The sequence below is a fragment of the Parasteatoda tepidariorum genome, chromosome 2 (assembly GCF_982258835.1).
Source record: "Parasteatoda tepidariorum strain Cologne lab strain chromosome 2, Ptep-v5.0, whole genome shotgun sequence".
Lineage (NCBI taxonomy): Eukaryota > Metazoa > Arthropoda > Arachnida > Araneae > Theridiidae > Parasteatoda > Parasteatoda tepidariorum.
Window position 1 is genome coordinate 91,469,987 of NC_141756.1, and position 14,068 is coordinate 91,484,054.

The 14,068-nt window shown below is 27.5% G+C and overlaps 1 protein-coding gene across 2 annotated transcripts in view; it reads right to left on the reverse strand.

Annotated features, from left to right (window-relative positions):
• na (sodium leak channel non-selective protein na) overlaps positions 1-14,068 on the reverse strand; it is a 65,245-nt gene that overhangs the window by 38,363 nt on the left and 12,814 nt on the right. For both annotated transcript variants that reach the window (XM_043044762.3, XM_043044761.3), the window contains exons 11-17: positions 12,506-12,673; positions 10,423-10,482; positions 10,215-10,346; positions 8,686-8,820; positions 6,186-6,260; positions 5,365-5,496; positions 2,717-2,910 (exon numbers count right to left, since the gene is read on the reverse strand). In XM_043044762.3, the coding sequence (XP_042900696.2) occupies positions 2,717-2,910; positions 5,365-5,496; positions 6,186-6,260; positions 8,686-8,820; positions 10,215-10,346; positions 10,423-10,482; positions 12,506-12,673 (896 nt within the window). The remainder of the gene's footprint in view (positions 1-2,716; positions 2,911-5,364; positions 5,497-6,185; positions 6,261-8,685; positions 8,821-10,214; positions 10,347-10,422; positions 10,483-12,505; positions 12,674-14,068) is intronic.

The following is a 14,068-nucleotide window of genomic DNA, read 5'->3' on the forward strand; positions in this document are numbered from 1 at the left end:
GAGGAAAGCCGTCGGAAAGTATGTGACCTTGAAACTTCCTCAGTACTTCCTTATGAGACTGCCCGGGGAAAGCCATCGGAAAGTATGTGACCTTGAAACTTCCTAACCGTTCTTCCTCGGCTGCTCCAATGGAGTGACTTTCGGGAAGCCCGTCGGAGGGACTGAGGAATTGAAAGGTGCGGACATTTTGCATTACTGAGGAGCTCCGCGGGAGGAATTCGGGAAAAGTCGGGAGCTACGGGGGAGGTTGAGCGATTCTTCCGTGGGAGCTACTACGGAAGAATTTTTGCTATATGGGTCTTAGCAAACTTTCGGCAGCAGCCTGTAAGAAAATAAATAAACGGAATAATAATTTTAAAAAAACATTGCTTAAAGAGAAAATTTAAAAGGTATGCATCTTGTATCCACCCCCAGCTTAAGGAAAAATCGCAAGCTAGAAATCTATTTAGCGCCTTCGCAATTGTAATTTAAGCGAACAGAAAAGGAAGAATAGGACCCTAAATCTGACACTCACGGGACTGACGAAATGCCGAACTTCGGATCTCTTTCGGAAATTCCAATATGGCCCCCAAATATTACTATAATTCAATTCCACTTTTAATTTCAGAAAAACCAATAAATTTAGTCAAGTTTCAATCGTAGATTATGATGGGGTGAATTTAAAACTGGCTCATCTTAAGAGAAATTTTACTTAATCAAAATAATAATCTATATATTATAATCTAGAAGAAATAATCAGGATCCTATGAAGAAGAAATAATCGTTTCTTCTTTGGAGCGAGATCATAGTTTCTCGTTTTTTCTTTTAGATATTATTTTGTTTTAACAAAAAATGCTTACCTCGCAAGAAAAAGAAGAAAAAAAAGCTAACAAGGAACTACAAAAAAATTTTTTTTTAACAATTAATGCTAAGAAACTAACAATGAATAACAACAAAAAACAAGCTAAAAACTAATAACGATAAAAAAAACAAAAAAAAAACAAGCAAGCAACAATTAACAAGAAAAAATAAAAAGCGGCAAAATAAAAAAAATTAATGAATCGAATAAAAAACCGCAAAAGGGATAAATTCATTTTATTGTCCATGTGGTAGTTTCAATGTCAACTGGGTGTGGCCAATTTATGGTCAAACAGAGGAGGCAAATTTGGGAGCAAATCAGTAAAGCACAGCTGTCAAGATTGATTGATCAGTTTTTTCCAACTTCCATTTCTTTATTTTGCCATTTCTTTTATTTATTTTTACTTCTCACTTTATTTTAAACTGCTTTAGAAACAGATATTTCCTTTGATACAGATTTATTATTTTTTTTTCTTCAAGCTTCTTTTTTATTTTTAAAAGATAAAATAAAGTAAGTTACTTCAACACAATAAAATTCAAAATAAAAAGAATAGATTTTTTTTGTCTTATCAATATAAATCTCTTAAAAAAAAAAAAAAACGAAAAAGATTAGATCAGATTAAGTGCCGAATTTTGGAATGCTGGATTAGGGCTCCCATACCCTTTTCTTTTCCCCAACCCCTTTAAAATATAACTGATTGATTCCTCCTAAACAGCTCCAGTAGAAATGACACGTGGAGGAGGTTGGGTACACCCCACTTTTAAACATTTTCTTCTCTCTTTCTAAGTTGAGTCACATTGGGTTATTTCCATTGAAGGAGAGGGGCATTCTACCCACTAAAATTCCACCCTCAAAGATTGTGAAAGTGAAACTTATTTCCCCTTCGTTCATTCCTTCAGAATTTTTTTGGGGCCTGCTTAGTTATTTCTTATTCTTGTTATTATTAGTTATTTCGTTATTATTAGCTGTTTCGTTATTATTAGCTGTTTCGTTATTATGAATTAGTTTTTCCTCAAATTCTTAACGGTAATAAATTTTAAAATCTTTCTTTTAATAAATTTTTATTTTATTTTACTTATTACATTGTTTTACAATTTCTGTAATCAGTTCAGCCTTAATTCAGCTACTGAACATATAAATATTTTTTTGTCGTTCTTCTGTTTTTTTGGCGCGGTGCCAACTGGTAAGAACAACTTTATTTTATATAGTCTTGTTGTTTTCTTTTTTTTTTTGCTGAAAGAGAAAACTTTTTTTGTTGCTTTTTTTTGCTGAAAAAGAAATTTTTTATTATAATTTAGAAATTAGAACTTTACTTTATGAAATGCATAAAAAATTTTAATTTTTTATTATACAGATACTCTAAATGGTAATTTAGAGGTCTCTTCTAAAAGGATGCTGATATGCGCGGCTTAGCACCATTGCGGCGCTTGCGCCGGAGCGGCGCTTACTATAACTTTTTTTTAAAAAATTTAATTTTTATCGAGGTGCGGCGCTTGCAACGAAGCGGCGCTTTCGCCGAAAAATACGGTAGTTGTAAAAAAACTTTACTAAAATTTATTTTGTCAGATTAAAATATCTAATTTACAAAATAAAAGGAGAAGAGATTACTAGAGATCTTTTGGGTTACAGAACTTGTACTTACCAGAATACAGTCAACATCTTGAAAGAATTTATAAGCAAATAATTGACATTTTTACAATAAACAAACACTAGACCAAACTTTAAAACTAATTATCTTAAAGCAAAAGCATAACACCGTGAAACATTAATCAATATAAGATTTTGAAAACAACACCACAAATATACATTTCATGAAATTGCACAATTTTTTTTTTTTAATTTCTGTGAACACGTGATTAATATTAAATTTATACTCACATAACTATATTTGTCACACTAGCTTTACGAAGGATATTAGTAGTATTTCTGACTTTATAGGGAGATGCCATTAATTTTAAAGGTTTTGTTTTGCGAAAAGTAACTAAAGTATCTTCATTTTCACTCAGTTTTTTCATCGTTGGAGATTCTTCAGGCTGATCATCAACAAACTGACGCATAAAGCTTTCTCTTACCTAAAAAAGTAAATTTAAATTTTTACTACCTAAACATAAAATGCAGTTAAATCATCAATATTTAAGGCATATATGAACAAAACTCAGCTCCCAGGTGGGGGTGACCTGTCAAGTGCTTTGTTTCAACCTGCAGAACATTTAAGAACCATACTCTTAAAACAGTAAATATAATCAGTTCTTATTAACAAGAGAGTGAAAGTGCTGTTCCTGCAGCTAGATTTTAAAATGAATAAACAAATTTGATAATATTAACACATAATGATTAAATAACTAAATACTCATAATTATTGAGTAATTGAGTATTAATAATTATTTATACTCAAATATTCAATAGTAGTTTTTGCCCAGTAGAAACACAGTTTTTGCCCAGCAGTAACAAAGTTTTTGCCCAGCAGTAACAGCAGTAGCAAAAACTACTGCCGGGACGCAGATCTCTTAAAGGAAGGGAGAAGAACTCTTGTGGGTGAAGATGTTTCTTTTTCTGAAGGTTGATAAATTTTATGACATTAAAAAAATGAATAGCTGCTTTAACAGCCCTGCTATTTTGATGAAAAAGTAACAAAGAGAAAGCAAAAACTCACTTGGAAATGGAATTGATTAAGCTTGATGACCCCTAAATCATACTCGCAACACCCACATCAAGTCAAATTTTAAAGAAGTAAAGCTAAGTAAATTTTATAGAACATATTTTGTCTCTTGTCAATGAACATAAAACCAACATTTTAAGCATTTAAAAAAATGATTTGCACATATGAAAGCACAAGAACAGCTTTTTCCCATGATGAAAACTAATAACTCAAGCTCTTCATTAACATCTGCTGATTGTAAATAAAAACTTCATAAGTATGATATTATTCCGATTAATATAATTTAGGCATTATACTTTATTAATGTATGATAAAAATAAACTATCATTGTTATTTTTTTCTTAACTACTCATTATCTATGCCTTGTGACTTCTTTAATACCCTTACATTTAGCCAGCAACTTTTTAAATATAAATATATGAGAAGGATGCGAAAGAATGTGAGAAATTTATAATATGTTAACAGTGTTTTTGTATAGCTTTTATGTAGTTTCTCTATGTAGTTTTTTCTCTAAATTACAGATAAAGAGGCAAAATGCAGTGTTGATAAAAAAATTAATAAATCACGATCTATAAACAGGGTTTCCACTCCATTTTAGAAACAAAATTCTCTGACTTTTGCAGGTTTTTCAAGAAAATTTTAAAAGAATTCTAAATTACAATTTGCAATGCGCAACAAATTTCAACAGAAATAGAATATCTTTTATTCAATATGCAGCGAAACTTATGTTTTGATAGAATATATATCAATGATTAAATTTCGTAATTTTCACTAGGGTAACTAGTTTGACAAGAAGATTTTATATAATTTAGATTTTTTATTTAATTAGAACTACAAAATTTATACGGAAAAAAAAGAATATATTAAACAAAACTTAGAAAAATTTAAAAGCTTGATGCATCTTAGTTTATTAGTAGAGTCATATCAGTCATATAGTCATCCATCATAGATATTCCTGAGTGATTAAGAATGAAAATTACTTTATATAAAATGCTCAACTTTTAAAAGTATAGAACAATGATCATTAAAACTGCAAAAATGGTTTCATTTAAGAAGAAACTTGAAAGAAGATATTGATAAACGAAGAGTATTTTTCATAAATTAATATTTTTATTAAAACCAATGACAAATTTATTTATTTTGAGCCTCATTGGCCATCTTATTGGTAGCACAAATTTCGAAATTGCTTGTTTTTCAAGTTTTAACTAAAAAATACATTACTCACCTTTGTTTTCAAATTCAAATTACCGGAGGATTCCAGGTTTCCCAGACCACAATTAAAATACATTCACAAAATCATTAAATAAAGTCAGAAGAATTCTGGACACTAAATTAAATACAGTACAGAACCCGTTATCCGGAAATCAGAAAACCGGAACAAAATGCGATAATTTTTCCGCCATTTAAAAAAAAAATTTTTTCATATGATTTCAGGATTTTTCCTTTTTTTTTTTTAAACATGTTTACCTTACCATCATTTTGGAAATAATCATTAGTGTATTACTTCACCGTTTTTTCTTCTTTTTAAGATTATTTCCAAATATTTTTTATTTTTTTTTTTAGTTGGGTTTAACAATAAAAAAAACGGCTTCTTGCAGAGATTCAGAAAACCGGAAAAATCAGTTATCCGGAATAGCGATGGTCCCGAGCGTTCCGGATAATCGGTTCCTTACTGTAACATACAAAACCAATAAAATATTGATAGAAACCACTGATAGCAAGTTATATGCTATAAAACATAGCAAAAATAAAATATATTTAAAAAATAAATTTTTTGCAAAATAAGAATATTTATATTATAATATTTTCCTAATATAAAGATTTATATTTGCATTAAATATTAACTAAAATATGACTTTTTACTTACTTTCGGCACAATAAACTCAGATGGTACTTTGTTTAAGCGACTCATTTGGGGGCTATCAGGAAAACGTTCAAATAAAAGCAATCTTAAGGGCAATCCTTCCTTTATACCAGCACTCTGCTCTCTGGCTTTTAGCTATTTCAGAATAGAAAATAAATTAATAGAAATATATAGTTATATTCAATATATTCTGAAAATAGGAATTAATTACTCAACACTTATAAATATTGGTTACAATAGTGAAAAAAAAATTTCTGGGTTAAAATATTATCAGATTATTTCGATCAGTCTTCAATCACTATAATGTTTTTCTTTCTTCTTTTGTTGTAAAAATGTCAGATTATGTAGATCAGTCTTTAATCATCTTGATAAGGGTCTCAGAAATATAATCATGTTTAAAGATTTTTATATACCTTCTCAATAGAGATCAAGCTATTGAGAAATTGTATATTTATAAAAAAAATCATTAAATGATTTCTTCCTCCATTATACAATTAAACATTAAAAGTTATTGGACTATTTTTGAATAAAATAAAACAAAGCAATTAACAAGCTAAACCTTTATAAATTATATTTTCAATATGCTGAATGTATCAAATTTATAAAGCACAAAAAAATAACACTTTCAAAATAACAATTTACACATTTTCATAAAAAATTTGGCAATGCATGTCTCAAAATAATTAATTCCAAAGATTATTTTTATGTAATGCATCCTTTAGACTAAAATAAATATCCTATGTCTAAAGTACCTATAAATTGATTAATCTATTTTATGATTTCAGTTTATTTAAAAATAAAATAAACATCAATATTTTTCTAACCTGTTTTACTTTCTTTATATCTTCATCTAATTCTAGATTATCCAAGATAACAGCAACGAAAAGACTCAGCACAATCTACAGTAAAAGAAGTCAAATTCCTTGAGAACATAATTTCATGTTACTTTTATACATTTAACATACAGGGAGGTGGTCATAAGATAACTTTAACTATATATGAACCCATAAAAGATTATCAACTTAACAAATCGAAATTAAATTTCAGATACTGTTATTTAAATGTATGGGCACAAAGCATGACGATTTGAAATAATCGAGTTCTCCTGTTTACAGCTAGAGAGAATGAATTTCAGATTTTTAGGGCGACAGCCCTTACTTTTTTTTCTATACAAGTGCAATCCTCAAAATAGAGAACATAAAATAAGGTTGAAAAACAGTAATTCTAGAAGAGATGAAGTGAGCAGGTAGCAGCATACAAACTACTGTTCCTTCTACTTTCTACCCATTGTTTTCAGAGAGCAGAATCCTCGATGCTTTGGAAAGATATAAAAAAAATTTCATTTATTTTCGTCTAGTGCTGCCATTTTTTGGCTAAAAATATAGTTTCACCCCTTAATATTTCAGAGTATGGTCTCTTGAGATTATAATGATGTACAGCAATTAAGTTCTTACAGTTAACAGTGAATAAATTTCAGAATTTTTGAATGAAAACCTCAATTTTTCTTCTTCATGTAACTTGATTTTTAGAGTTACAACCCCATTTTATGCGCAAATCTAAAAATCAAGTTTGTATGGGGAAAAAATGGAGGCTTCCATTCGAAAATTTTGAAATTTGTTCACTGTAACAGGGAGAACTTAATTGTTATAAACCATTTACAATTATAAATTATTTATTACATTATAATTAATATTATAAATGATTTACAGCAATTAAGTTCTCATGGTTACAGTGAATAAATTTCATATAAATGATTTATTACATTGTAATTAATATTATAAATGATTTACAGCAATTAGGTTCTCATGGTTACAGTGAATAAATTTCAAAATTTTCGAATGAAAACCTCCATTTTTTTTCTATACAAACTTAATTTTTAGAGTTACAACCCTATTTAAAGCGTAAATCCAAAAATCAAGTTTGTATGGGGAAAAAATAGAGGTTTCCATTGGAAAATTTTGAAATTTGTTCACTGTAACAGGGAGAACTTAATTGTTATAAACCATTTACAATTATAAATTATTTATTACATTATAATTAATATTATAAATGATTTACAGCAATTAAGTTCTCATGGTTACAGTGAATAAATTTCATATAAATGATTTATTACATTGTAATTAATATTATAAATGATTTACAGCAATTAGGTTCTCATGGTTACAGTGAATAAATTTCAAAATTTTCGAATGAAAGCCTCCATTTTTTTTCTATACAAACTTAATTTTTAGAGTTACAACCCTATTTAAAGCGTAAATCCAAAAATCAAGTTTGTATGGGGAAAAAATGGAGGTTTCTATTGGAAAATTTTGAAACTTGTTCACTGTAACAGGGAGAACTTAATTGTTTTAAACCATTTACAATTATAAATGATTTATTACATTATAATTAATATTATAAATGATTTACAGCAATTAAGTTCTCATGGTTACAGTGAATAAATTTCATATAAATGATTTATTACATTGTAATTAATATTATAAATGATTTACAGCATTTAGGTTCTCATGGTTACAGTGAATAAATTTCAAAATTTTCGAATGAAAACCTCCATTTTTTTTCTATACAAACTTAATTTTTAGAGTTACAACCCTATTTAAAGCGTAAATCCAAAAATCAAGTTTGTATGGGGAAAAAATGGAGGTTTCCATTGGAAAATTTTGAAACTTGTTCATTGTAACAGGGAGAACTTAATTGTTTTAAACCATTTACAATTATAAATGATTTATTACATTATAATTAATATTATAAATGATTTACAGCAATTAAGTTCTCATGGTTACAGTGAATAAATTTCATATAAATGATTTATTACATTGTAATTAATATTATAAATGATTTACAGCAATTAGGTTCTCATGGTTACAGTGAATAAATTTCAAAATTTTCGAATGAAAACCTCCATTTTTTTTCTATACAAACTTAATTTTTAGAGTTACAACCCTATTTAAAGCGTAAATCCAAAAATCAAGTTTGTATGGGGAAATAATGGAGGTTTCCATCGGAAAATTTTGAAACTTGTTCACTGTAACCATGAGAACTTAATTGCTATAAATCATTAAGATCTCCATTCCATACTTTCAAATATTATCTGAAATTTCATTGGTTAAGCAGATCAGCTGCTAAGGGTTCGTATATTAGACAGTTTCTTACGATCACCCAGAATTATTTGTACAGGATAATATTAATACACTACAATGTTAAAATTTTATAAAAATAATCACTGAATACTAAAAAAGCACTCTATAAAAACTTTTAATTTTTAAATAAACTCTTAAAGAGAGAAGAAATAATTGGATAAGTTTTTATTCTTTTCCAACTTACAAGAGTCACAAATAGATGGTATAATATAAAATATATGGCTACAAAAGGTCCAATACTGCTTGTACGGAGCATGGTTTCATTCATAACTTCTCCCCAACCTTCTTGGGTGAGAATTTGAAACATTGACATGAATGCCTAAAAAATGAAAAAATAAGCTTAAAAATTTTTCAAAAAGACATTATTCATTCATTTTTAATATTTTTAAGGCATACTTTAAAAATATTATACATTATTTTAGTAACAGCATGAACAAATATGAGTTTAGTTTAAAAGAAAATAAACTGAAACTTTAATGGGGCATATTTTATCAGAGAGGAACATCTGGGGGCTAATTTGTACCTCGTACAAGGTTTTCAATCTAGCTCTTTAATTTAAGCTTAATTTTGCTTTAAAAGAAATTTTACAGATTCGAACATCACTTATTAAAACTTTAGTACGGGTTAAACTACTGAATTTAATTACTCTGAGCAGAAAAATTCAAAATAAATAACTCATACATAATTAGTTACAAAATTTTTAGATTAAAATTTCTTGAAAAATTACAAAATTTTACTTTCAATTACAATTTTTTTTAAATAATCAATAGATTTAAACATAAGCAATGAAAATAACAATTTGGTATATTTTTTCAAGAATAAATTTTTTTTTTAATTTCTGAAATACTTTAAACATTTAAAAAATATGAGACTTTTCAATTAGAAGTATGACTGGGTTCCTATTGTGTATAATCCAATTACTGAAATTTTGAAGTTGTAATGAATATGCATAATATTTCTGCAAAGATAATATGTAGAAATCTAGTAACATATTGCAATGAAAGAAATTGCTTGCGTACCTATTACTTTACTCCATTCCATATATTTTCTCTTCTTAAATATTACAAAGTCAAGTAAAAATATAAATCCAGCCAAACAATTTTGTTACTTAGCATTTGTATAATTCATAATTTAAATTTGTGTGTTTGGTCCATGGTTTAACAAAATACCTTGCTGAATTCAAATGATTTAATAAATATTAATGGCTGACTTAATAAATACTAACGGTTTCTCTTTCAGGCTAGTAGGCAACATTAATGTAATTAAACAATCATGTTTTTAAAAGGATTTAAGAAAAATTCTAAAATTTGAACTAAGCCAGATGACTGAGACTAAAATTGCCTATAAGGCATTTATGTTTAAATTAATTTTTTTCCTTTTTTTATTTTAAATGAAAATTTTATGCATTTTAAAAAACACAACACATATAAATCTCAATTTCTAACATTTAAAAAACTATCTTAACTCTCATTTCAGGAAATAAATTGGTTTAAGTGATTAACAATCTAGAATTGATGTTATAAGAAAGGTACAAGGAATAATGACAATACATAAATCTCATTCTGAAGTCTAATAACTCTAAATTAATATCTTCTATTGCTTTAATGTGTTAACAATTATAAAAATTAGACTAAAAGTGCTTAAAATTATATATATAAAAAATAATAAGTATAAAAAAATATTAAATATGAAAAAAAAAGAAAAACAACCTACTTCAGGAAAAGCTTCAAATTTCGTGAAATCATTCAGAGAACAAAATAGCTGCATACTAATGCTTGAAGTGATCACAAGCAAGCACATAGTAAAGATAATTAAACTGCCAAGTTTTTTTCCAGGGCCGAAGATCTGAAACCATAGGCATAAGTTATCAAAATAATGCGATAAATAATTTAGATACTTAAAATTAGTTTATTTTACTCACTTTATAAACAAAATCTTCTAAAACAGGTGATGCTTTAATAAGTCTAACTATTCGTAATACCTTAAATAAGAAAAAAAGGATGATTTAGAAGCAATTTAAATTAATCAACTTTATACAGATTAAATGTATACTGAAAAAAAGTAATGGCTTTAACTAGGAAGTACATTACAGAAAGAAAAAAAAAACACTTTTGAGTTGAAAATGAGGAGTGTAATGAGAAATTCATGCTAATTTATTTTATGAACATAAAAAACTATAGTTTTAAGAATTTTTAAGCCATTTTTTTGAACTATTAATTTTAAACTACTTGCATAGAAAGAAAAAAAAAGACACTTTTTTAAATGTGAATGTGGTACTAATTTTTTGAAAACTAATTCTGCACCTAAAATAACCATAAAATTTTTTTAGGCTCAATAATGCAAGATAAGTATCAATTTCCAAAACTGAAAATATATGAGATGCCATTCACAACTTTTCAAGCACATTTTTAACGATCTCGGACTATAAAAAGCAAAAATAAGCAAATCACAAACCCCTTCCTATACTACCATAAGAAAGTTGCAACACCCTGGAAAGCATTCCTCATATCCCTCCTTCACCTTGTCAGAAAAATAAGCAAATCACCAACCTCCTCCAACTTTAGGAGTTTATGCAATATTTGCACAGTAACTTGTTTAATTTACATACTCATTTATAATGTTTCCAAGAAACTGTAATACATTTCTGTTACTTAGACTGTTAAAATTTTAGAAAGAATTTTTTAAGTCCTCTTTTGGAATGCTTGTGAATTCTGACATTCCTAATATTTTTGATATCCTTAAATCTTGCTCATTAAGCAAATGTTTTGGTTTGGGAAACAAAATGTCTGCAAAAATTTTGTTGGAAAAATGAAAGAATGGAATGACCTCCAAAACAGAAAAATTTGTTTAAAAAAAACAGGGTTTAAAAATATCAAGGTTTTTCAACAAGCCGCAACATCAGAATTAAAAAGCATTCTGAACAAAGGACTTTAAAAGTTGTTTCTAAAACTTACACACCCAAGTACTTTGACAAACTAAATGGAGAGTTATTCACATAATATTTTCAAGAGTTGTTGGATTAGTCCTGAAAATTGTTGCACCTTGTAATTTCGAACTTAATCCTTACAAACAATAGATATAATGCTTCAAACTAAATTTAAATAAGGTCACTTAAATAAGGTTGGGTGGTCAGACCAATGTGGAATCCCCAGTGTTTAGTCCCCAAGCATGCTTGGTGCAACGCCCAACCACTCCCCCACGGGGCGTCATACAATAATAACACAAAAATATATATGGTTAGCATTCATGAAATTCAAATAAACGATATTTTAGAAAGGCATGTACCACTTAATTCTATATAAGTATATAATATTAAAAAAAATTATGATTTTATTTACCATTAAATAAAAAAAAGTAATACTTAAATAAGGGTACCAAATTAATAAAAACAAAATAGTGAAATTTTCCAATTTATTATAAAATGATAAAATTAAATTATTCGAAAATAGTGTTCTAGTTTGTTAAAATTAGAACAAGTTTTTATTACCATTTTATCATCCCACAATTTATCCTTTAAAACCTTTTTGCTCACAACATATCTAATTTAAATTGATGTTCTTTTGCTTTTCTATAACAGAAGATTAAGTTTTAATATAGCTTGTTAGAAGTGGGAAAGATGAAGTTTCTTTGCTTTATTATTCATGTTTTTAGAATTATTTAAGGAATAGAAAAGAAATTATAATAGATTAATTGCAAATAAATTTCTTTCCTCTTGGTAGTTAAACCTATTTTAAATAAATTACAGAAATTCTCAAAAACCATACATTTTATTACTCAACCATAGGATTGCAATCTTAACTACAAAATCACAATAATTGCAGGTAATTTGAAGCAGTTAGCACCTCTGTAGTCAGATAAATCACAACTTATTTGATATTTTTTTAAACTGAAAGACTGAAAACAACCCAAAATTCTAGTTATATGAAACAAATAAAATGAAACAAATAAATAAACTTGTTAATTAATGATATTAATTAATAAAACTTGTTAATTAATGATAGTACCTGAAATGAAGAGAGCTCAGACATATATAAATCAGGGATTATGTGGAAAGTCGTTCCTATAGCTAACAACAATTCAAATTTATAAAGGGATCTTCTATAGTAGCCATGAAATCCTAGACACCATATTTTAAATATAACTTCTAAATCAAAAAATATTGTAAAACCAACCTATAAAAATAAACAGTACAGTCTGTCAGAAATAATACAACATCCAATAAAGATTTAAATAATAAATACAAGCAAGTTTTACAATGAATTTAATGTAACGAACATCAAATATATCTTAGGGACTCCTTTGGTTGATTCTTTTTCTTTCATGTTAACCTATGGAAAATTATATAAACCCAATTCTCTTATTTTGAAAGAATTTTTTTAAAACAGCAGGCACTGAACTCTTTTTCTTTGCTTCGGTTGAAAGTGTTGCTTACTAAATGTTGCCCGGTGGATACCTGTGAACCTAAGTCATGAAAAGGGGCAATATTACCCATGCCACCCAGCCACAGATACCCATTCATTTATCACACAACAAAGAACATCACATAGAGAGAAAGATTCATGCCCTGAGATGGATTCGAACCCCAACCATTGTCTCCACATTCAGGCATGCTTACTGCTCGGCCACCTGGAACCTAGTGGCTATTTCAAGATTGTAAGCATTTTTTATACTTTTCAAAGTTTAAATTTTAAGAATATTTACTACCTTGGAATTCATAATTTGGAAACTTGGTAAGATAGAACACATTTTAATGAGTTTAAATGAAAAGAGAAGTATTCAAAAATATTAGTTATTGATTAAATAAAGAAATTGCGCACATACAATTCATGTCAACATGGAGGAAAAAATATCCCTTTTTCTGTTTGAAAGGGACCCTTAAATTATAGCATAAAAATATCCTGGAACATAAGTTATAATCTTAGCAATGTGTTAAATGTTCTTTCTCCACATAGTTTTTGTAAAGTGGACAGGAAAAAGTTTATAGAAATATATATTTCATGAATTGAATTAGATAGTTTTATTTAATTTTTTAATTTTAATATAATTTTACCTAATTCATTAACTTAACTTAAGAAGGTGAAAAAATAAACTTATCATTTAAACAAGCACTTCAAAACAAAATGGGTAATTTTATACACATATTTATTGCATCAAAAATTGCATTAATTTAATTTGACTAGATATCCAGATGCTATACTAAAATAAATTATTTTTTAAGCAATACAGTGAATTTATGTTATTTTATTAAATTCTTTTTTCACTTCTTTACTGTCAAATATATCTGATTACTTTCCTGCTCAACAAACTGGGTTTTTTCCCCAAGGAAAGAAATAATGAAGAATCATAGTTTGGAGAGAAACTTTTCCAAGAATCTCTATAACTAAAGGGTCAATGAACATAAAAAAATTATGTATCTAAACAGGGGTGATTGTGAGCTCAAGTCAAAATTCCGGAAAATTTCTTGAGTAAAAAAAAAAATAAAGTTTAAATCGAAAAATTAGAAAAAAATTTAAACAAGGTTTTTTTCTTTTTCTCAATATTTCTTAGTTCACTTAAAATATATTTAA